Below are 22320 nucleotides of genomic sequence, written 5' to 3'. Positions count from 1 at the left end.
GCCCTGCAACACTTTTCGAGCATGCTCGAAAAGCGCTGCCGATCGGTAGTCGAGGCTCCCGAGAACACGCGAGCCAAATATTACAGCGATGCGCACAGCCTGGAATTTACAATAAATTCTCAAAGTCAGCTGAATATCGCTCCCTCTTCTCTCGACAAATGATGTATTAGTCCGCAAAATATGACGCGATTGTCGGCAGTTCTACCATTGGCTGATGTTATAATCACGATAACACCCTCATTATTACTTTCGTTGTTAATTTTGAGTTCAATAAGTAGATAATATGTATGTTTATATTCTGTTATCGCGTTAAAAACACCGAACAAACATTAATATTAGCACTTCCGGTCTCACCGACAGCTCGTCTGCTCGTAGTTGCGGGGTTCCGTTTTCTTCGCCATGCGCAGTGCCGAAAACGTGAATATTTCTGTGCTTTTGACCATCGCCGGTTGCCGTTGAGAGTGGCAGCCGTTCGAGTGTTGCCTCGTCAGCTGAGAACTGCATCGTCGGCACGTTCTCACGACCGACCGAGGCACGGGCGCAGCGTGTCTCCGATAACAATGCTGGCGTCCGGTAATGGCAGCGCTTCGGGGTCGTCTGCCAGTGCCGTCTTACGAGGCGATGTATCGGAGTATGGGCCGAAACCGATCTCAGCTGTCATTCGTTCCAAACGAGCGCGCAGGTTTGCTTCCATGGTTGGCAGAGCGATGAAAACACTACGGCGTTCGAGGTGCACACCCAACATTACTAAACCGACGCGCAGTTTTCAAGCACGCGCGATACACAGTGCGATCGACTCCGCTCGACGAGAACGACGCAAGCCGACCGGAAGTGGCGGCACAGACCACGTGGTTGCGCCCAGACGTCAGAGAGAAAAAAATGAAGAAAAGAACTCCGCCGGCGCTCTTGGGCGGAGCCTCGCTCCTCTGCGCTGCCTCCCTCGAGTCTCGACTCGGTGCCTAGCTTTCCGCGCGCTCGCGGCGTTGAGTTGAGAGAGAAAGCTGCGGAACGTGATCTCTATAATTTGGTAACACCACTTAGACTTGACGGATTCGAAAAATTTTTGCGGCATGTGACTCGTGAAGAGTCATACGTCAATAATGAGACTATTCCAATATAACTAAGAAAGGTGTTGCAGGGTCCGTTTAATGAGAAGAGGTTCGGCGAAATCTAGACCGGTTACCACAAAAGGCTGAGCCTCCGTTATTCGGTCCTTCGCTAGCGGAGCGAGTACCTCGTCGGCAGGTAGTGCATGAAAGCGCTGACACTTTACGCGTTCTCTCAGGGATTATTGACGAGTTGTCTAGCTCCAACCACCCAGTACTTCTCTTTAAGTTGCGCTAAATTGTCGGGTATCCCTCATAGACTACCTGGTGATGACAATGCCTAATTAGGACATTTGCTATGCTGCTTTTCTTGGGTAGCACGCTAGGGTGTTTGGCCTCATGGCTCATGTTGCTATGTTGCAGTCTTCCACTGATTCTCAGTACTCCCATTTCATCAATCATGAGTGACGTGTTTCTCAGTGGTGAATCTACTGGGAGCTGCCGTTCTTCTTGAACACTCTTAAACTCCCTTAGTAACAACCGTAACAGTTTTTAGTTCGGGCTCGTCCTGTGTGTACCTGTGCGTTCTTTTCGAGTGTCCTTCCTTGTGTATGAGCAGCGTGCTGCAGGTGTCCTGCAGTGACCGTTGTTAGTTCGCGGTCGTCTTGTGTTTGTTCTTTTCGTCAGTCCATTGCGCTCGAGCGGCGCGTTGCAAGGATCGAGCAGCTTGCCGTTCTTCGTGTGACATTCTAATTTGTTGCTATCGCATTCATTGCTTCGCCGTTGCGGCGAAACTATGACTTTTTTATCCGTTTGGCCAGATATGGCGTAAGAGAAATTGGATTGAGGTTGGCAGGCATTATTGTGGGCTCACCTGGCTTCGTTTATTATATTATTATTCCAGATTCCTTCAAGGTAAAGGGCAGAATTCTGGTACCTCCAAATGTCGTTTGTGGTTGTTAGTAGTTCCTGTTTATATGCCTCCAACACGTTCTTGAGCATGGTATAGACTACGTTGTCTGGCCCTAGTGCACTCATATTCTTACAGACGTAAGTGGAGCAAGCAGCTCTGTCCTAGTGAAATTCGAACAAATTACACCCGGTTCGTTAAAAGCGTTTACTCTTGTTGACAAGCGCTCTTCATAGTAGAAATCAAGAGATTGGCGAGGAAAAAATAAGGTACCGATACTCGTAAACAAAGTTCTTGCACGTTCACATTCGTGAAAAGAACGGCACCTTATGCAACAGTGAGACACTTTCTACGTTGTTACGTACCACTGAATTTCAACCAGTCTTTTCGATTAGAGATACGGCTATCAGATCGCTCACAATGTGCGTGACACTCGATCTTCACGAGATAGTTAAGTGGTGTATTTCGGCTAGCTATATGGTTGGATTAGAACTTCGGCTGAGAAGAAAAAGAAGGCGGTGGCTTTCGCATTCGAATCTTCTTAGGCAAATGCATAGCGGACCCTGTGAGTTTTTGTTCGGTTAGCATAGACGCACCCCAAGTGGTCTCAGAGCGTACTCTTGTGCACTGGCGGTCTTTCGTTCCCGACAGTTCATCTCCGTTATAATAGACGTATCTATATCACATAAGCTTCGCAATACAGCATTTGCAGGTGTCGCACAGCGAAGCTAAACAAAAGCGTAGCCACGATGAACGGTAACCCGACGCATGCGTGTCGCGTTGATCCTCTCTTCCGGGACAGTCGACGCCGGCGAGTCGAGTGAAATGAGCGCACCGGTGGCACGACGTGCCGAAGCGGTCACCCAAGTAGCCTGGGAATCCGGAGGCCGAATGCTCGCTCCTCTCGATCAGGAGGAAGAGGAGTACCCTTTCAAAGCGGGACGCGCAAAATCCGGCGTATCTGGACCCCGAATCGTACTCACCGCCTCACCGACAAGCGCCAGATGGCAGTGTTTTGCAGCCATACGTATATAGTAGCATCGATGCTCCCCTCTGACGGAGGAATCAATCAGTCTTGTCTCGTGCATCAGTCTGGTCTTATACATCACCAGTGCTGCTTCGCCATCAACTCGGTTTGATGTTCACGCTTGGAGTTCCCTTTCGCGACGCGAGAGAAGCCTCTGGATTTACTGCGAAATCCCGCCTGGTCTACACGTCTGCTTTGGTAAAGTGAAGGGTCCTATTGACTCAAAGCCATATATATGTCGCGTCGAGTATTTCTCAACTTATCCGTCATATTCATGGCTTGTACTTACAGGCCACTTGTGATGTGCTGCTTATGTTATGACATTAGTTTTATAGCTGTGCCATGCACTTGGTAATCAGTGTGGCGAAATGCTGGAAAACGCGACAACTGTGAAAATGCGTTCCATAAAGTCGCAGTTAGAGGGCACGACAGAGATCACGTGCTTTCACGATAGTACTGCAGAGGAGCGTGAGTGGTATTTCGTGCCTCCGATATTTTCGCTGCCTCTGCAGCGGAGCGCTGGATGTACTTTCTTCGTAAGTTAAGCGCCGCTCTCAGAACAATTTCAGCCGTGGTAATGGCCTATGAAATATAACTTGGTGGAACGTGTCGTCGCACGATCACGTTCGATCAACGTGGAAAATGACGGGCTTTCATACTTACAATGCGAAAAAAGCGAGTAATATCCGGTGTAAGCAAAAGCATATTGCTGCGTGTCTGCGGTGGCGATTACAATGACGATACGTATATTCTTTAGATTTTAAAGAATGCACAAAAGAGACGATGATATATAAGATGTCGCCAGACCGATCTGCTGCTGTTCCTCTCGACCAGTGCTTTACGCCCACACATTGCCACAATATGCAAGCAAAAATGTTTTCTGTGCCTCGAAAAAAGAAAAGAAACTCTAACGCGCTCATTCCACTGCCCTCTTAAAGCTCACTGTCGTTCGAAAGCTGGTATCTCATTGCTATCTACACAACTGCAGTCTTGCAGAACAGCGAAAATGCACTTGGTTGATCGATAGCTTAATATCCATACAAGGTCAACAGTGATTGTATCGCGCACACTTCTTTTTCATCTCATGATCAGCACTGTCAATAAACTGTTGAAATATTACTAGCAATCGCCGTATCTTCTCTCTGATAGTAAATTACATTAGCGCGTTTCACATTTGTTTCTTTATATATGGCAACATGGTTGGCGAACAAAAGGTATTCGAACACCGATGCCAGGCGGGTACAGGAGGGTATGACAAAATCGTGAAAATATGCACGTGGGCCTCTTCCTACCTGTTGTGCTCCCGCAGTGCTTTTCTCCTTTAGCCCCGCCCCCCTTCTCCTCGCGAGATACACAACCTTGCAAAACATTAGTCAAATAAAGAAATTCATTTGAAGTGCAAACAGTAATCATTGAGGGAAACACCATAAAAACCAACCTAAATTTCTGTCACGTGTGCCTGTGCCTTCAGTTTCGTATGCTTCCCCTAAGGAGTTTGATAATACTAGAAAAGGAAAAACTGATAATATTAGAGAAGTTGAAAATGTCGTGGCTTTAGGTACTCCGCAATTGACCTTCGGCAACTGACTCAACAATCTAAACTGCCTCCCTGGTGTGTATTTTTTGCTTTCTATGCTTACTATTACCTTATGAAGACACAATGTACAGTACCGTTCACTCTTAAACGATACACTCGATACACTTCATAGTGCTGGCCCCCTCACCGCAAGTGGATGTGATAACATTGTTCGTGCATGGCAGTAGTCTGTCTAAGACAGTCTGAGCCGTCAACCACCAGTAGTAGTCTTATGCAAATCTAATCCACTATGCTTTTGCAAGAGAGCGAAATCTGCAAGTGCCCTACACGCAAGTGTCTGCTTAAACAGTGTACCCGTCTGTACATGTAGTAAATTATGCAAAAGAAGTATGATCGTCATGTCATAAGCCATGCCGGTATTGTGATTATTGTGCGCAGACTGTAATATGAAGCTTTGGCGGTAATCTCCCCTCGCATGATCAGGCGGCAAGAAGCAGCGCAAGAACTCGGAAGACAACCACCGGCGAGGCAGCAGCAGCTCTCTTAGCGGCGAGCAGCATGGCGATGAGTCCCGCTACAAGCGGCTCGCCCAGGAGCTGCCGGGCTTCAACTGGTTAGAGCAGAAGATCATGGGCCACGGTGGCGGTAACTTCGCCGATGCGTCGCCGTCCATTCCCAAGCACGTGACCCGGGAGGCGCCCGTGGTGGTCGCCGCTGCCCCTACACCTGAGGTGAGGCGGGTTACATTTAGCGTCTTTGTACTGGCTTTCATGATTGCATTGCGTTTTGTATTTAATTGACTGTAGAACTAAAAAGAAAACGACATAACATGATAACCCAGGAGCCTTGCCCCTACTACGAAAATGGGGGGGAGAGAAGCTTGGCGTGCGCGTGGCTGACCTACTTCTTTCTTTCTTTCTTTCTTTCTTTCTTTCTTTCTTTCTTTCTTTCTTTCTTTCTTTCTTTCTTTCTTTCTTTCTTTCTTTCTTTCTTTCTTTCTTTCTTTCTTTCTTTCTTTCTTTCTCATCGCGCATTGCTCCCTCTAACTGTTTTCTTCCTCCATGCCGGGAATTGGACCTTCATCCACGTGCTTAACAGCGCTACACTTCAGTTGCTGCAGGAAACAGCGACGGTCGTGCGTTCATATCCAGGCAGCAATGAAATGCGGCAACATGAATTGGCAAGCGAACTCGATAGAAGATCAGGTTACCACATCAAAAACGGCTCATCACCGACAAGCCCACGAGCGAGGGGGCATCCGCTATTGGACAACGGCGCATACAAATGTGACCGACGCACCTTCGAGGGCCGAATTTCTGTGCACTCGCCGGCGCCGGGTTTTTCGCTTAGAACGTCGCCGCCGCCGGCGAAATCTCATAACCAGCCTCGCTTGAAAAAGTGGACGTACGTGCTCCCACGTAAGCCCACCTCTGTTCTTTTATGTTCGCTCTGTAGTTCTTGAGTCAGTTTGACACTTTGATACTAAGCGCAACAGAGTTGTAAACGTGAGCCAGCTAGCCCCTTTCGTTGGCTAACTGATAAATACTGACGTGTTAAGGCGGCTATTCCAGAGCGTCCTGGCAGCTTTCTACAGTTCATGTAAAAGAACAACTAGCTGTTACCCGCTATGGTAGCTGAGAACGTAAGATATCTCGCTGTTAAGCTCGAGGGGGCGGGTTCGGTTCCAGTCCGCCTTAGCAAGCGTAACGGGACTCCGCTGATGATAAGGAAGCACCACTAAGCACGCAGGTGTGGGTTATATTCTCGGCCACTGCGGCCGCATATGTGTGGGGATGAAATAATAATAAAAGAAAAACCCGTGTACTTTGATATAACGTGCACGCCAAAGGAAACCAGGTATTCAAGTTTAATCCGTTGTTCCCCTTCTACGGAAGGCGTGTCTCGCAGTGATGTCGTGGTTTTGGCACTGAAGACCCTTATATCTTTTATGAACCTAAATAAGCAGCGTGATCCGTTTTATATCTTTTTTTATCGTATCCTACCAGGGGCGTATCCAAGGGGGCGGGGGGGGGTTCAAACCCCCCCGCTATTTTTCAATTTTGCATGTGTATAAATACACGCACACATACAAACGCACGCACGAACATACATAATGTATGGTTGAACCCCCCCCCCCCCCCCCGAAAAAAATTTCTGGCTACGCCTCTGTATCGTACAGACTTTAATGTTCTTTTTTACCACCTTCGTAGCGCGACGAAAGGACAATCCGAATACGTCATAAGTAAAGCTTGCAGCCTTTGCGGCTTATCTTATCGCGAGACAATGTATCCGTCATCTTGCGTACATTCGTACCTCTTTAACACGATGCACTTGCTACTTTATTGTCAAGAACGTTGTGTCGACGCTGATACGCGCGTGCCGTTGGTGACCTGAATGTGTAGGGTGCGCAGCGTCGAAAGAATAAAATGATACGAAGGACGACGATTATTGCTGGATGATAAGATTAGATAAGGGTGCAGACTTTTCACAGGGTGCATTATGATACCTGCAGTAGAAGCTCGTTGGTAACATCGACGTGGCAGGCCAGTGAAAAAGCCACAGGAAGTAGCGCTGAGTAACACGCGGCGTTGCTGCGCCTAAAGTGGCTTGATTGATCCCGATATACCTGTTGATGAGACACATCGGACGCGACAACCGACAGCACGTTGATACAGAATTAGAGCCCGGTTTCAGCTGCCAGCGCGTGGTATATAGACGGAATGCCTGCTTTGTTTGCTACGTTACGTTGCCGACGATATCTGTGACTGAAGATTTCACGAAGAGCTGAGACCTCTCGCTCCACAATACCTCAGTGCAGCATGGCCAAATTGTGAATGCGTTCGCGTAAGCCGTGCGCAGTGGTGAACTTACTTCATCGCACGTGATCGCAATTACGCCGCCTTTGCTGAGAAGTCAACCGTCGTTCACTACGCTTCTAGTGAAGGTGTGTGTCACTGGTGGGTGTTACTTCCCATTGAAGGTCTCATAAGCCACTCCGAGTTCAAAGACGAGAGAGTAGTCTTTTTCTCGCCTTCAGTACTCTTTCTACAGGCGCTGTCTCCTCCTCGCCACTTATTTCTTCAGAATACACGCGGTCAATGGCTTGAGCCTATCAGGATTTCGCGCTTTTCTGCTATACACACTAAGCAAAAAAAAGCCGAGATGGGAGTAAATGGACTTGTCCTCTAGCGCACGCCCCGATGGGGGTTTTTATATACCCCCTCCAGGGGAGTAAAAAATTTACCCCCCTTAAGGACGGAGGTTTTGGATGGACTGATGGGAGTATTTGTTTACATCCATAGGGGAGCTTTTCCAGGTAAGTATGGGAGTAAATTTTTTAACCATCGAAAAAAAAAATGCTTTTCGCTGTCGCACCATGCACCAAAGAATCTTTAATTAAATTAGCATCGAAGCACGCAAACTCGATCACACGTACACAAACATGCACACAACATTCGCAAAGTAATACAACACTCACACTGACAACCGCTCGCCACCCGCGCTTCACAACCAAACTTTGGTCACCGAGTATATATAGGCACCACATCTTGACCTCCAATGTAGCTCGGATGGGACACTCCTTTTCCGCGTAATTATGCACCAAACATTCATGGCGTACGTGTATATTTGCGGTGGGCTTATAGATACTACTGAGGTAGACCCGTCTTTTACTATAAACCCGCCTAACATTCAACGCCACGTATACCGCGTTGTTGCCGACAGCGTCGCTAGGCCTCTCGCAGGAGTACGGCACGGCTATACGACGAACGGCGGCTCGCGATCACAAAATGCTTGCTGCTGTGCAGTTTTCGTCGCCGTTATTTTACACACACAATAAAAAAACAGGTGTCCGCTATCCGCGTTAAGCTACGGAGCGATGCACTTACAACGAACGAGACGGCTCGTAGTCGCGGTTCCTGTTGCTCGCAGTGCAGCGGCGGCCGCATGTTGGTTCAATCTATCTCGTATCGGCGCTCGCCTTCTCGCTATACGTTTGACAACGGTGGTTGCATGGCACAAAGAGACAATTTAAACTTACTCATTCCAGCAGCTTTTATTTTCTGTGAAACATATTCTTTGCTTCACCGGTGGCCGGTCATGGCGACCGGTGTGGCTGTGCGAGTTCGCTACGCGCCGCCGGCTTGGTACCGACGACGTAGCGAAGCCTTCTTACCGCTTAGAAGTTGCAGCCGGTGAAACATCGGTTCGGTGACACTCCGAGAAGCAAGCGTTGCCGGTGGTCGGGGCGAGCGCGTCGCCGGCGCAGCTCTCACACCGGCCGCCGGCCGGCTTGATGCCGACGACGTAGCGAAGCCTACTTCTTACTGCTTCGAAGTTTTAGCCAGTGAAACTCCAGAAACAACCCGCTGACGATCGCAACAGCTTACTTTTGTTACCGATGAAATTATTCTTCGCAGTTCTTCGTAACTCGGCACGTTGAAGCGAGGTATCCGTGGCGTGTCGGAGGCTTGCACTCGTGTGCATGGGCATTGCCGCTTGACGGGAGAATAAACACAGGACAGCCAGCTCGATGTGTTCGCGGTCGGACGCTGGCGCGAGTTGAACTTGTCTCTGACCAGAACGGTTCAGTGGAGAAAATAGTCCTACACGTCTACACAAACCAACCGGCCGTTGCAAATCCTCGCTGCGAATCGTCGCTGCAAACAGATGCCCGTACACACACGCACATTCACACACGCACGCACATCACGACCAAAAATGGTTTCTAAAACTCCCATAGGGAGTTTCTGACCTCGTGACACGCACGTCACGACCAAAAATACTTTTTAAACCTCCCATAGGGAGTTTCTAACCACGTGATCTAAAACTCCGTGGGGAGTTTAACAAGGTCATGTCGTTCATAAACTCCCTCATTAAGCAAGGGGCGTTTTACGACGACATGTGCCGACTTCACCCCGCTACCACGGAGTAAATGATTGGGGCATGGGGGTTTTAGGGGCTCATATGCTGGAAAAGCTCCCATCTCGGCTAATTTTCGTTTACAGTGTACGCTGTTATCTACGCTTGCGCAGTCGAAAACGTACAAAACGAAGTGAGATCAGTTGATCGCACGCTATAGTCATGCGAGACAAGGCAGAACAAGCGTGCGACTGCATGGCAATTGCAGGGTAGGACACAATTCAACACTGATATCCCTCGTATATGGGCCAATAGAGAGCTTATTTCCTGATGACGTCAAGTGAAACAGACTACTGGCGTCACAAATTGTGCCCGAGAAGGCGGGAAATGCCCCGCCACGGTGGTCTAGTGGTTATGGCACTCGACTGCTGACCCGAAGGTCGCGGTATCGAATCCCGGCCGCGGCGGCTGCATTTTCGGTGGAGGCGAAAATGCTTGAGGCCCGTGTACTTAGATTTAGGTGCACGTTAAAGAACCCCAGGTGGTCGAAATTTCCGGAGCCCTCCACTACGGCGTCTCTCATAATCATATGGTGGTTTTGGGACGTTAAAACCCCAGATATTATTATTATTATTATGAGAAGACGGGAAACACCAGGAGAGGATAACACGCTGGTTTGTTGTATTAGATGTTGTTTAGGAGCCCTTTAAGAGTTCATCAATGCATGTCAGCTCATTTTGTGTAGTCATCGTTGCTGAAGAAAGAATGTATGGGAATATATGTTTGGAGGCCTTACAAAAGAAAGAAAATGAGTAACACACATGAACTATGTTTGGGATTGGTGATAACGTAACCACGCTTGCAGAGGACGGAACAGAAAGCGCCTACGTCTCCTCAGGAGCCGAAGCGTGTCTATCCTCCGGGCACAGACATCCTCACCCGTTCCATGTCCGAGATACAAGACGACTGCATTGACGAGGATGTGGGCGAGGAGGCACCTGTTATGGAAGCTGCTGTAATGTAAGTGATTATCCAAGCGTGTGCCGGAACCGTTTTCATTTGCCTGCGTTTGTCCAGCGATTATAGCTCACTTGACAACAATCTATGCTGCTATATGAAGCAGCATTGTGTAACATTGGGTGAGTTGGTGCATAACTTAACGAAAGAATCGGGGCGCTAAATGCTAACAAGAATAAAAAAAAAAAGCGAGAGAAGACAGGATAGTACGTAGGACCTTAAGCGAGTTTATTTTCCGGACATCACCCAAACGTGTCTATATATATATATATATATATATATATATATATATATATATATATATATATATATATATATATATATATATATATATATATATATATATATATATATATATATATATATATATATATATATATTCAGAAATGCTCACGCAGAGAGGGCGCAGCTCATATAAACTACCGCAAAGCAGTATCCACGAAAACTATCGCCCAGCGCTACCTATAAATAAGCATTCACTCTTGTACAGAGCTACCGAAGGAACAGTGATACAGCCATCCCCCTTCTTCCGTATGTGATGCGCCCTCTCTTCGTGAGCATTTCTGAAAATCTATAAGTTTGGGTGGTGTGCGGGCAACAAACCAGTTGAAAGTCCAGCGCCCTATCCTGTCGTCTCTCGCTTTGTCCTCGTTCTCAGTTTGCGCCACAATTTTTTCATTATGTCATATGCAGCCTAGCGAATAGATGATAGGATATTCAGGAGCATACGTTGAGAACAGCCGTCAGCACTACTGGCTGTCCTTAGTACCATCATATGCCCATCTTCAGAGCTGACTGACCAACGTCAAGTTGGAACGTGGGAGCGCATGCGCTCCTGGCAAATCACATGGTCATCGACAAAGCTGAGGCTGGATGCGTTTAGCTAAAGCCAACGTTGATACAGGCGCGGGTCTGTTATCTGTCATTGTGCCGTGCCATTTTCATGGCGTCCCTTTTTGTCGCGGAATATTTTCATGGCCTTACCATGCTCAGCAGATTTTAGTTGCACACACAACGATGATGGTGTTTATTGGCATCTCCTTTGAAAAGGGGAGAACAAAAATAGCTTTTTAGCCTGTTTGTTGAGAACTAGAGTTATTCGATGAACAGTGACCAACGTATTTGTGTGTTAATCGGATGTTGGCATTGTAACAGAGACCTTGTGTTGCCTTCAGCTTCCTGTTTCTTTTATATCCGTTTCATTTCCCATGTTTAATAAGGTAATTAACTGGATATTTTCATCGGTTATCCTCCTTGTCTTTCCTTTCCTTTTCTTTCTCTCTCTGTTTCGAGTCAGCTTTGTGCTCATAATTTATTTAGCTTTGTTACCTCGTAATACTTCAAGGTGACATGGCAATGTGCAACGCATGCCTTGATTGTTTGTTTACGCGTAACTTATATCTTGTGAAATAAAGATTACCTTTCCAAAATATATCTTGTATCCTAACCATTAAAAAAATCACACCATCTCCGCTAAAGGGGACCATGAGGCGATGCGAAGCAGCGTTTCGGCATGTCGAGCCCGCGTTTCAGAGGGGAAGTGGAGAGGGGCAGAAAGTGGGTGAGGGGAAGGGAGAGGGAAGTGGGAGAGGGGAAGCGGGAGAGGAGGTGTGTGGAGAGGGTTCGCCATGAGCAGTAAGGGTGGTCACGCCGCACACCACCACAACCACCACCGGTTTGAACTCCGCCATAAGATGCCTGGCATCTAAAAAGGAATACATCTATTTTCAATATGCCTTTAACTAGCACTGCAATCGCTGCTGCGGATGTTTATTTCAATGGAAGGGCTCCCTTAGACGTGTGTTCGGAAAGACCATTGATCTTTGAGCTGGTCTTTGGTAAAGCACTTCTTGCGAAAGTTTCAGGGATGAAACAAGCCGGCATCATACTGGGGGAAATATGTATACTCCCCTCTGTCCTGGTGTTCGACCGTGAAATTTTGCGTTGTAAGGCCATTGCGCTATTTCTTCGCGATTGCAACCTGCTGCTGACTGGGACATGCAAATTGTCTATCTGACTCCTAAATTTCTAAGCGAGACAGAAGTTCAGAAGTGTTGAAAAATCGCAGGGCAGGGAATGTCGCTGGACGCAACGTTTCAATAAGTGGTCTTGTCTTCCTAAGGGCAGCAACTGCCCCATGACCCTTCAAAGGCTTGTACGCGTCAGCATTGCTTGACAACAGCCTGGCTGCCTCACCTAGGCACGGTGAATCGAGCAGTCATATTCGACCACTTATATGTGGCCGAATTTACAAAGTTTTTTGTTTGTAAGACCTATTTGGTATCTGTCCGCCGGCTTGATAAAAAGTACTTACCGTTCTTGCCAGGCACTTGGTCTATATATATGTCCGGCGTAAGGACATCTCTGTGTGTGCATGCGCCCTATATTTCTAGACACGCATTTTTATAGCATACGTAGTAGGACTGTGTTGTGATTGAAGCATTTTTACCCTGCTTTTCAGAGCTGCGCAAGAGGAGGACAAAGCTGAAGGTAAAGCAAACCGAAACATGTTTTGTATACACTGAATTTAGGATCACTTTATTGAGAGGGGAGGATCGCTGAGAGCATGATGTCACAGAGAGTAACACTATTTTATTATTCGCCTGCAAGTTTGATTGGACCTGTTACATTACATCTCAATCGAGTGAAGTGCTTATATGTAATCAAACCGGAAGTAATTAGTTGTGTATATAATGGTTACGTGTTCATAAAAGAAGCTTCTTCGCGTTTTGTTATGTCATTGGTTGTGCAAAAGCGAAGTGTGTCGACATTGTCGCATATGCCAGGTACGTGTGCATTGCACACTCCATCTCGGATATCCTAAATTTAGCTTCGAGAGATAATGAGCTTTTGTCTATTGCTACGTCTAATTTACTCCCAACGTCCCTATGCGGAAATGACTTCTTCATGAGTGGGGATATTGACATGTGTGCACCCTTTGGCCGTTACAGGGGACGAGCAACCGCAGGAGATGGTGCAACAGGAAATTCCAAGACAGATTCTTGTCACCGCGCTTCCTGACACTTACACGAGCGATCCTCGTATTTCACAAATGATAACGTCTACGGCCCTTATTCGACCGCAGTATCCTATGGAAGTTCATGTGGCTGGCCAAAATGCGGCACTTGAGCTACCAATGGGTGCCTCTGGACTAGCCTCTGCGCCGATGTTGACGTGCGTTCCTCAGGGCATGCAGGATGTAGAAGGCGAGCCTAGGCCTTCTTCCAAATCCCAAGCCGACGCCATTCAGCAGGCGAGGGCGGCTCCGGAAGAGCAGTCGAGCGACTCCGACGTGCTCTATCTTGGAGTGTCTAGGAAGAGCTTGTCACCAGGATCCGAACACAGCGGAGGGGACCACAGAACTTCGGCGTTGTCCGAAGCCAGCAAAGTATCGGAGATGTCGAGGTCTGCGGACAACAACGTTACGCAGGCAGCAGTTGCTCAGAAACACCGTGCGGGGGTGCCAGAACCAATAAACTTGAGCGATGCGGCCAGGCGGGGCGAAGTTTATGGTTCACCAAGGGAGCACTATTCCTTCTTTCAGCCTCATCCATTTGCCGTCGCTGAACATCAGAGATGGCTAGATGAGCGTCGCTACCACGAAATGATGAACGCTCGTGGACCTGTCGTTCAGCAGAGACACCTCCCTCCGTCACAGATTTCACCCGAGTTGAGTCAGAGAAGGCATTCCGGAGGATCGCTGATCATGCCGAATCGCATGGAGACGCAGCAGCAGTATAGGCCTCCGGTACCTGAGCGCTCGCCGACGCTGCGACAAGTTCCGCCTCCCCACCAAGGCCCGTCACCCCATCAAGCACTATCGCAGCACCAACCAACGTCGTCACATCAGCCGCACCTGTCGCATCAGCCATCGCATCAAGCCCAGCTTACGCAACAGGCGGCTCACTCTCAGCAGCCACCGCCTTCGCACCAGGCACATTACTCACACCCGGTGCAGCCATCCCATCCACCGCCGCCTTCCCACCAGGGACAGCTTTTACACCAGGCGCCACTATCGCGTCAGATACCGATTTCGCGTCCACCTCAGCAGATGCATCCAACGGGTTCGTATTACCCTTTGCCTCGAGCACATCAAGCGCCGCCAGGCGGTCAGCATCTTCAACCACTTCCAGCACTGACTCGTGACACCCCGCCTCGCAACGGCAGGCCAGAACTCTATCAAGCTCAGCAGCGCTACAAAAGCATGGAACAAACGTACGGAGTGAGTCCCCACGCCCAACAAATGGGCCCGTACGCCATGCCTCAAATGCCAAAGCAAAATCTTGACCCCGCTGCTAAAAACGTGTCCCCGCCGACAGGAAGCCTTTACATGAAAGACGGTAAGACAGAAGCTTCGTACAAAGAAATCGGAGCTTCCCGATCAGAAAGACTGGGGCCTGGGGCACCGCCGACAGCTCCAAGTAATGCGAAGCCTCCACCGAGTTCACCCCACACACAACGTCCTGAATCAGCCGGCCATTCTTCACAGACGAGCAGTCTGAAAACAGAAATGGAAGGGCTGAAGGACGAGTTGAAATACTTGGACGCCTTAGCCGCTCAAAAGGAGGCTGAATACGAGAAAGTGGTGCAAACGAGAGCCGAAAAGCTAAAGACCTTAACGCAACTCGAAGCTAGGTATAAGCGTTCGCTCGAACAGCCACAGCCGCAGCCGTATCCGAAGGACGACGGTCGGTATCCTGGTACGGCTGTTGACGTTCGGCAGGGACAAAGCCCAGCTTCTTCGCAATCAGAGAAGGCAGCTTCTCTTGTGGATGACCCGAAAGGCATTCCGAGGCAAAGGCCATCACCAGTCGGTGGAGGTGGCCAGCAAAAGGCGTCACCTCCAGCTCTGTCCTCTCCGCTTGCGAAAACCTCTCCTGGGCATCAGGCAGTACCTGGACTCATTCCTTATCCGCTTTCACATCCTCCGCAGCACACCAGACCACCACTGTCGCTTGCTTCGCACGTCAACATTCCTTTAAACATGCCGATTATGGGGGCCGGTATGTTCAACATGCGAAATATGGAGCTACAACGAGAATTCGCGCCTATGTTGGCGTCCCAGCCGCTCAACTCGCCACTGATGCCAGGGTACGGCCGGCCGTACTACCCACTCGACAGGAGCAAGCAGCCAAGCCTTCACCCTATGGAAGCGCCAAAGCCGGCGGTCAAGCGAAAATACTCGCCTGGTAGCGCCCCCAGCCTTCCGCAATCTAACGGTGAAATGCGCAGTACGACGTCCCAGCGTCCCACCATGGCGCCGACGGGACAACGCCAGAGGGAGCCCGAGAAGATTACCGCGTCGTTGAGCCAAGAGCACGCGCAATGGCTTCACGCCATGAAGTCCCGCGAGGCTCAGGGCGCGCCACCGGGCTATCCCGTCGGCGTTCAGAGCGCCTTTCAAACGTACGGCTCATTTCCCAACAGGCGCCTCTTACCGGAAGACCTGCCCTTAAATCCCGCGATGAGCAACGCCGCCTGGAGCAACTACACGGAAGGTCTCCACGAACAGTATGCTCTTCAGATGGCGAAGCACGGTTTTTATCCGGGACAACCTGCGTGGAGTGGCTCCGAGAAGCAGCAGCAGCAGCAGCAACGTGGCGGCGAGGCTGCAAGTGCTGCTATGCTCGGGAGGGAGCCTCCTGCCAAGAGACCGTCCCGCGAGGAACCAGCCATGCATCAAATGTCGAAAGAAAGGCACATGATGCAACCCGGTGACAAGCCTGTTACCCATGCAGCGTCGTTGACAAATCAAGCGCCGCCACAGGAACAGGCTCTGTCTGCGCAGGTACTTGTTTTACTATATTAAGTAGCAGCGGAAACGTTTCTCGAAATTGCAAAAAGTGTCCTGGTGCACAATGCTAAATCGTTGCCTCGTTGATTTTTACGTGTTACTTGTTATCGTTATGCTTGCGTCAACTGTTCTCGTTAGCAGCTTAGGACTTCGAGACTGAAACTTCTATAGATACAGAAATGGATACTTAAAAGCGAGGAATTTGAATCGGCACTTAGTAGTTCAATACATTCTGTGTCAACGGTGCAACGGAGAATATTATTACTATAGTATTGAGAAGTCCGCTATGTCCAGGACACTTTCTTATGGCGAGGACGCTGGTATACTCCAGGAGTAATAGTAAAACACAAATTGACTAATCTCACTTTTTTTACAGATTCAGATGATCTTGCTCACTTCAGTTTCTCATTCTAATGAGAATATGTTGAATGGAAATCCGGAATCGATTATCCGCGTTTTAGTTAAGGCCTGAACAGTGATCTGCGCACTTGTGCAACGGGGTAAGCCAGTTGTAGAGGTTAGGCTGATAATAACGTAATCCATTCAAGCCAACAAGGCGTTCGAGCCAGCAGAAAGTGTAGATGCTAATCCTAATGACTTTTTAAGCGAACTGAAAATCACTGTCACTTGACAGAGAAACTGCCATGAGCTCATTAGCCTCATTAAACGCTCAATACATTAGCTTAATATCATCAGGTCACTCGGAATGATGGAAATGCAATTCAGTTTAGAACTACCTGGTGATCTGTAAAATTTTATGTCGTGTGAGTCAGTCGTATGGTTTGGTTTACATGGCTGCATGTGCTTATTCCACCTCTTCGATAACCTCAGTTGTCATTAAGTGTGCCAGGCTAAATAATTAAGGTCACTCTGCAAGGTACAAGTGTAACTTGTTGTTTGGTATTACACGCTCAATTTATTTCAATTAGCAATGAACTAATGTTAGTTCGGTTGTATGCCGACAGAAGTATTACTTAATTAGTTGTGCGCTTCGTATTTAAGCATGGCAGGTAACTAACGGAGCTTTCTTTTACAGAGAAAGCTGTTACCAAGATCACAACAACGGCCGTTTTTGGCGCCGTAGTTGTCCGCCGCCGCCGCCGGTGTCCGTAACCACTATCGCGCGAAATAAAAAAAAAACGAAGTAAGATCCAATGTCCAGGATGGAACTAGGTTCGAACCTGGGCCCCCTGCGTGGGAGCCCAGTAATCTACCTCAGAGCCATGCCGGTGCATGAAAATGCTTTGCAAAAAGACCCTATACAGGCTTCATGTCGGGAAGAAACCACATTAACATATGTGATATAGCGTGATAGAAGAGTAAAATAACAACCAGGCGTCACACAACGCACATTCTGTAGCCAGGCGTCACACAATGCGGAATGCGCAACGAGTGCGTTGCTGAATGCTTCCAACCCATTACAAAGGGCTCAGCCATGATTATTCATCGTCATCGGGCAACGAATGGACGAAGAGCACATAATGCCGTACAGGTGTTTAGCAGGTACCACGGTTCTCCGCAGAATGACGAATAATGACGTAGTCGGGGCTCGGTGCTAGTCAGTGCTCAGGGTCTCAATAAAGCTCAGTGTCTGAACAAAGGGCTCAGCCATAATTCTTCATCGTCATCAGCCGCCGCATCAAAAAAGTGCACGTACTGCCTCACAGATGTGTAGCGGGTACCTCGCTTCTCCACAAGATTACGAATAATGAATAATGGCGTAGTCGGTGCTTCCCAACTTCTATATATATGTATATATATATATGTATATATATATATATATATATATATATATATATATATATATATATATATATATATATATATATATATATATATATATATATATATATATATATATATATATATATGGCGTAATGGGTACCTTGCAAATATATGCTTGTATTAGTAGCCTCAGGAGAGTTTACAACAGTCTCTAGAAATGCCGCTCTTCCAGCTTTCGCTGTGACTGTGCTGCGCTTTCCGCGCAGGCCTGGCGTTTTTTTTTCTTCGACTAGGTGAATCATTTAGGATAGCCTGCTGGATTTATGTGGTTCGAAACGAGGCTTTTATTTGAGCTTTGTTCGCCTGACTATTACAAATGACTCATACTGTACGTGTCGCGCGAGGAGTTTGCGCTGTGGCTACACTGGCTGTGGTTCTCAATGGGCAAGTTTGAGCATTGTGATTGCAGATACGTTGGACATAAGTTAAGTTTGGACATTCCGGCGTTATAGTAAAGGCGAGCAAGCCCAGATAAAAGAAGAGCGTTTAGTAGCTAAACGAATTAACGGGCAATTAAATGTAGTGAACGAAGTAATTGCATGAATAAGTGTGGCGCGTTATCTTATATAACTAAATCAATAAATAAGTAAATTTCCCTGAGGCTGGTTTAACCACTTATCTTTGTATATTAATAGTACCAACTGCGTGCTCGTTGTAGTGTGATGGTTCCCTGAGGACTTGTTCTCGTTTGTCTCCCAATGTGCGCAGGCGTTTCATTTACCAGCCCCATTCGTACGTAACTCTTATCTTGCCTGAACACTTCGGCTTCAATGTGACGCTTACTTCCTCCAATTTATTTTCTCTACTTGCAGGCACTTCAGGCACCACAGAACCCGCAGAGCAAGAACAACACTTGTGTCATGTGTGGCCAGCATGCTCAGTTCATGTGCTCCGGCTGCCAGAACATATGGTACTGCGGGCCTCAGTGTCAGGTGAGCAACTCTTCCTGCTATCATGGTACTGTATAAGCGTGGTGCGAGCGCGTACGCTGCGGGAAAAAAAGGAGCAGAGAAACGCGTTTCGAGCTTTGCCCTACAACCAGATTCTCGCAGTTTGCTACACTATACCCCAAAGCACTTTCACTATGTCATTTCTCTTAAATACGACGGGCCGGGCTAAAGTGCAGCCATGCAAGGAAATTTATTTCTGTGACTTTTTCCTAATATTATTAACACGAAAGTGTTTTATGCCGGGGTCCACCGAGACTTCACGGGCGTATTTCCGTCACGGATATCACGTTTCCAAACGCAAACTAACGGATGACAAAGTGCTTTTAACGAGTACAAGTGCTTTTATGTTCTTGGTGATGCCATATTTGCGCGGGATTCGCCATGTGCTGCATCCCGGAATATGTGAACAGCTACAGCTACAAAAAGCGTTAAATCATGGTCACAGGCGTTAGTCGTCGGGGAGGATATATGTGCCACCAGGTTTCAACGTGGGCGCATCCGCGTCAGAAGGCGCTATAGCTAGCTAACAAACGCCAATAGACAATGTAGAAACTCTTATATATCAATGCGCAATAAACAATCAACTACTTCTGTGAAGACACGTTTCACTGTCGTGTTATACAGATTCCTATGACGGAGGGATCAGCCATATTTTTTCAGATATATTCACTTTGAGCAAGCATGTGTGTGTAGAACATTGGAAAACTTACTTTGTTTTATTCATTTATTTCGGAGATTTCCTGTCTGCGGACACAAAGAAGTCCCAGCACCAAGCGTTTTACTACTTCGCTGTACGACACAGTGCTACCAAGCATCGGTTGACTCATACTTGCCAGCTGTGCCGATTGGCCCGAGAGACTCTCGAATTTCGACCAATCCAGCCGATTGTACGGGCACTGCCATAAATCTCCCGAAAAAGAGCCCTAACCTCACCGTGAAAAGAAAACAAAGGAAAGTGGTTCTAAAATTTTCCGACCATGGTCTATCGCGTGTGGAATGCGTAGCTCACTTTCGCCGCAGTACACTGGTGTCATGCGGAAACGCATTCTAACATTGGGAAGGAGCTATCAGCCGCACGGAAAGCGGCACATTTTCTCCCTTAATTACACACGCGTGTGCGCGGTGTATAACTAGGATCATCAGTGAGATCGCTTACGTCTAAAAACTTTACTGGCAATCATTCAGAGCTGTCCTTGACGTTACTGAGATCCTGAGAAGAATAAATGAAAATTTACGCCAGTTTCCTATCATGGCAAGGATCAGCAGACGACTAATTCCTTTGTGTATGTGTTGTGTTCTCATTGCAAAGTTTGCGTTGAAGCCATAGACAGCAGGACGGTCGCTTCGCTCGCTTCAGCGTCCGCGATTCCTTACGCCAGCGTTTTGTTCAGTTGCGCCAGGTTGCATGCTAAAGGAGTGAGCTGCTAGCCTTACTTCGTGTAACATTCCAATTTGCTGCTGTCGCGTTCATTGCTTCGCCCTTGTGGCGTGTGACGTGCCGTTGTGGCCGTCGGATAATATGGGTTCCGAGGCGGCGTAAGAAAGACGACCCACATTGGAGACCAGGAAGGGACTGCCAGGCCCTTTTCTTTATTCCTCGAAGCTGCCCGAGCGCGCGCGAGCTCGGCGTCGATCTTCTTCGTTTTCTTGGCGCGAAAGCGCGGTACACAAATAGAGCGTCGTCTGCTATCGCTCGTGACATGCCCGGGTTTTGAAAGTAGTCGTCCCGACGTAATACATCACCTAACACAAACAGAAGATTGGTGAAACAGAACTAAACTAACCTAAACAGTCCGATTTATAAATATTTACAACAGTCAATCAAAGTCTTTCCACTTTCGCACACACAAAAGTACACACAAACGCCAACGATTATTTACACTTCACGGCCCACATGTACGCACTAGTCCGAAGCATGAGGTTGCTCCATGTGAGCAATGGGGCTCAGATAGGGTCTCTGAGGAGCACCAGTTGCCCTCTCTCAAACACATCGTCCTTGGGGTGCTAGTTGAAGTGCTCTTTTTGTTTTCTAGAGCCAGCCTGATGAACGTGGCAACGAGCTTTGTGGCTTTATGTAGTCATTGACGCGCTACCGCGAAATAACTTGATTCTTCTTTGAGCTCTTTGTGTTTGTGGCGGCTGTAAACAACGTCTAGTGGCAGCACTGGATCCCTACCGATCACCAGGAGGAACGGAGTTTGACGAACCGTGTCTTGGTACCGGTGTTATAGCCGAATGTAACTTATGGGAGAATATCGGCCCACTTTTCTCCCCCGGCGGTAGTCATAGCAGTCATTTGCTTGATTGCACACTGGCCCTTTCGCACAAGCAGTTTGTGGTAGGGTGATATGTGGTCGCACAAGAGCTTCGTCCCTGTGATGACCATTACGCAATTTTCGTCTTCCGATATGCGATGCCAGGCCACGGGAACTAACTTCTGTGATAAAATTGGCAGTGCTTGCTCCCTAACCGGGTAGACCTTGCGTAGCCTTTGAGGAACAGATACCGCAAAGCTCTCCGAGTCCCATTCGACGACGGCTCTTGAGGCCCGCAAGAAGTCGTCGCTTAGAAGGATTCCATCGTGAGGCAACCGGGAACAATGACAAAGGCATGCTGCAGTGCTTAGTCATCCACTATTACTAGTACGGCTCTGACTTGACGCAAGTATTGCAGGTGATGGCCGCTTGCTCCTACCGAACGTAGGGACGAAGGCTCAATGCTTAGTTTGAATTTTTGAACTAGTGGTGCCGTAATCTAACTTTTCACAGCTCCAGAGTCCAAAATGCCGTTAACTGTTTGGCCGTTGATGGTGACAGGAACGCAAAAGGTACCCGCTTCTGTAGCACACGACACCAGCTCAATTACTGGTGACTGCTCGAGGGTATTGGCGTCACCAGCTGTTCGTTTCCCCGCTGTTTTGGACTGGAAGACTCAAACTCTTCCTGCCACTTCAGAAATTCGGCAGTTAGCGGCAAGTGACACTGCGTGACAATGTTACCGCTTCTGGAGCAGTTCAAACACAGCTTACGGATTTTGGAGGCGTTTGCATGTGTTCTTTCAGCAACACGCGTTGCTGAACGAGTCGAATGCCACGACGGAGACCGGTTGCCCTTTGTGTCTTCTTTTTTAGGCGCGTTTGTTTGAGCTGTTTGATCATGTGAGGAACCACTCGACTGTATACTACTCGTGCGCTGACGATTGCGCAGAAGCTTTCGAGGCGAACGCTTCGAGTCAACGCGGCGTTTGGCGGACTGCGTTCCGGACGGACTCTCGTATCCTTGCGCAACCACAGTCTGAACACTTTCCTCAGAATTTCTGATCTGGTCAAAGCGCAGAAAGGAACTTATCATGTCGTCTAACTGCCTAAAAGTCTTATCGAAGAAATGTTTCTTTG

General features: G+C 48.1%; 1 protein-coding gene across 3 annotated transcripts in view; it reads left to right on the top strand.

Annotated features, from left to right (window-relative positions):
* Window positions 1–22320, top strand: part of LOC119390066 (uncharacterized) — a 220911-nt gene that overhangs the window by 186953 nt on the left and 11638 nt on the right. For all 3 annotated transcript variants that reach the window (XR_007415763.1, XM_049414630.1, XM_037657600.2), the window contains exons 4-8: window positions 5004–5251; window positions 10246–10400; window positions 12859–12887; window positions 13349–16185; window positions 18789–18908. Coding sequence is in view for 2 of the 3 variants with exons in the window: in XM_049414630.1 (XP_049270587.1) it covers window positions 5004–5251; window positions 10246–10400; window positions 12859–12887; window positions 13349–16185; window positions 18789–18908 (3389 nt within the window). In the remaining variant the exon portion in view is untranslated. The remainder of the gene's footprint in view (window positions 1–5003; window positions 5252–10245; window positions 10401–12858; window positions 12888–13348; window positions 16186–18788; window positions 18909–22320) is intronic.

Source organism: Rhipicephalus sanguineus, chromosome 4 (assembly GCF_013339695.2).
Source record: "Rhipicephalus sanguineus isolate Rsan-2018 chromosome 4, BIME_Rsan_1.4, whole genome shotgun sequence".
In the NCBI taxonomy this organism is placed as follows: Eukaryota; Metazoa; Arthropoda; class Arachnida; order Ixodida; family Ixodidae; genus Rhipicephalus; species Rhipicephalus sanguineus.
Note: the sequence above shows the minus strand (reverse complement) of the source record. Positions and strands in the feature narration are given on the sequence as shown.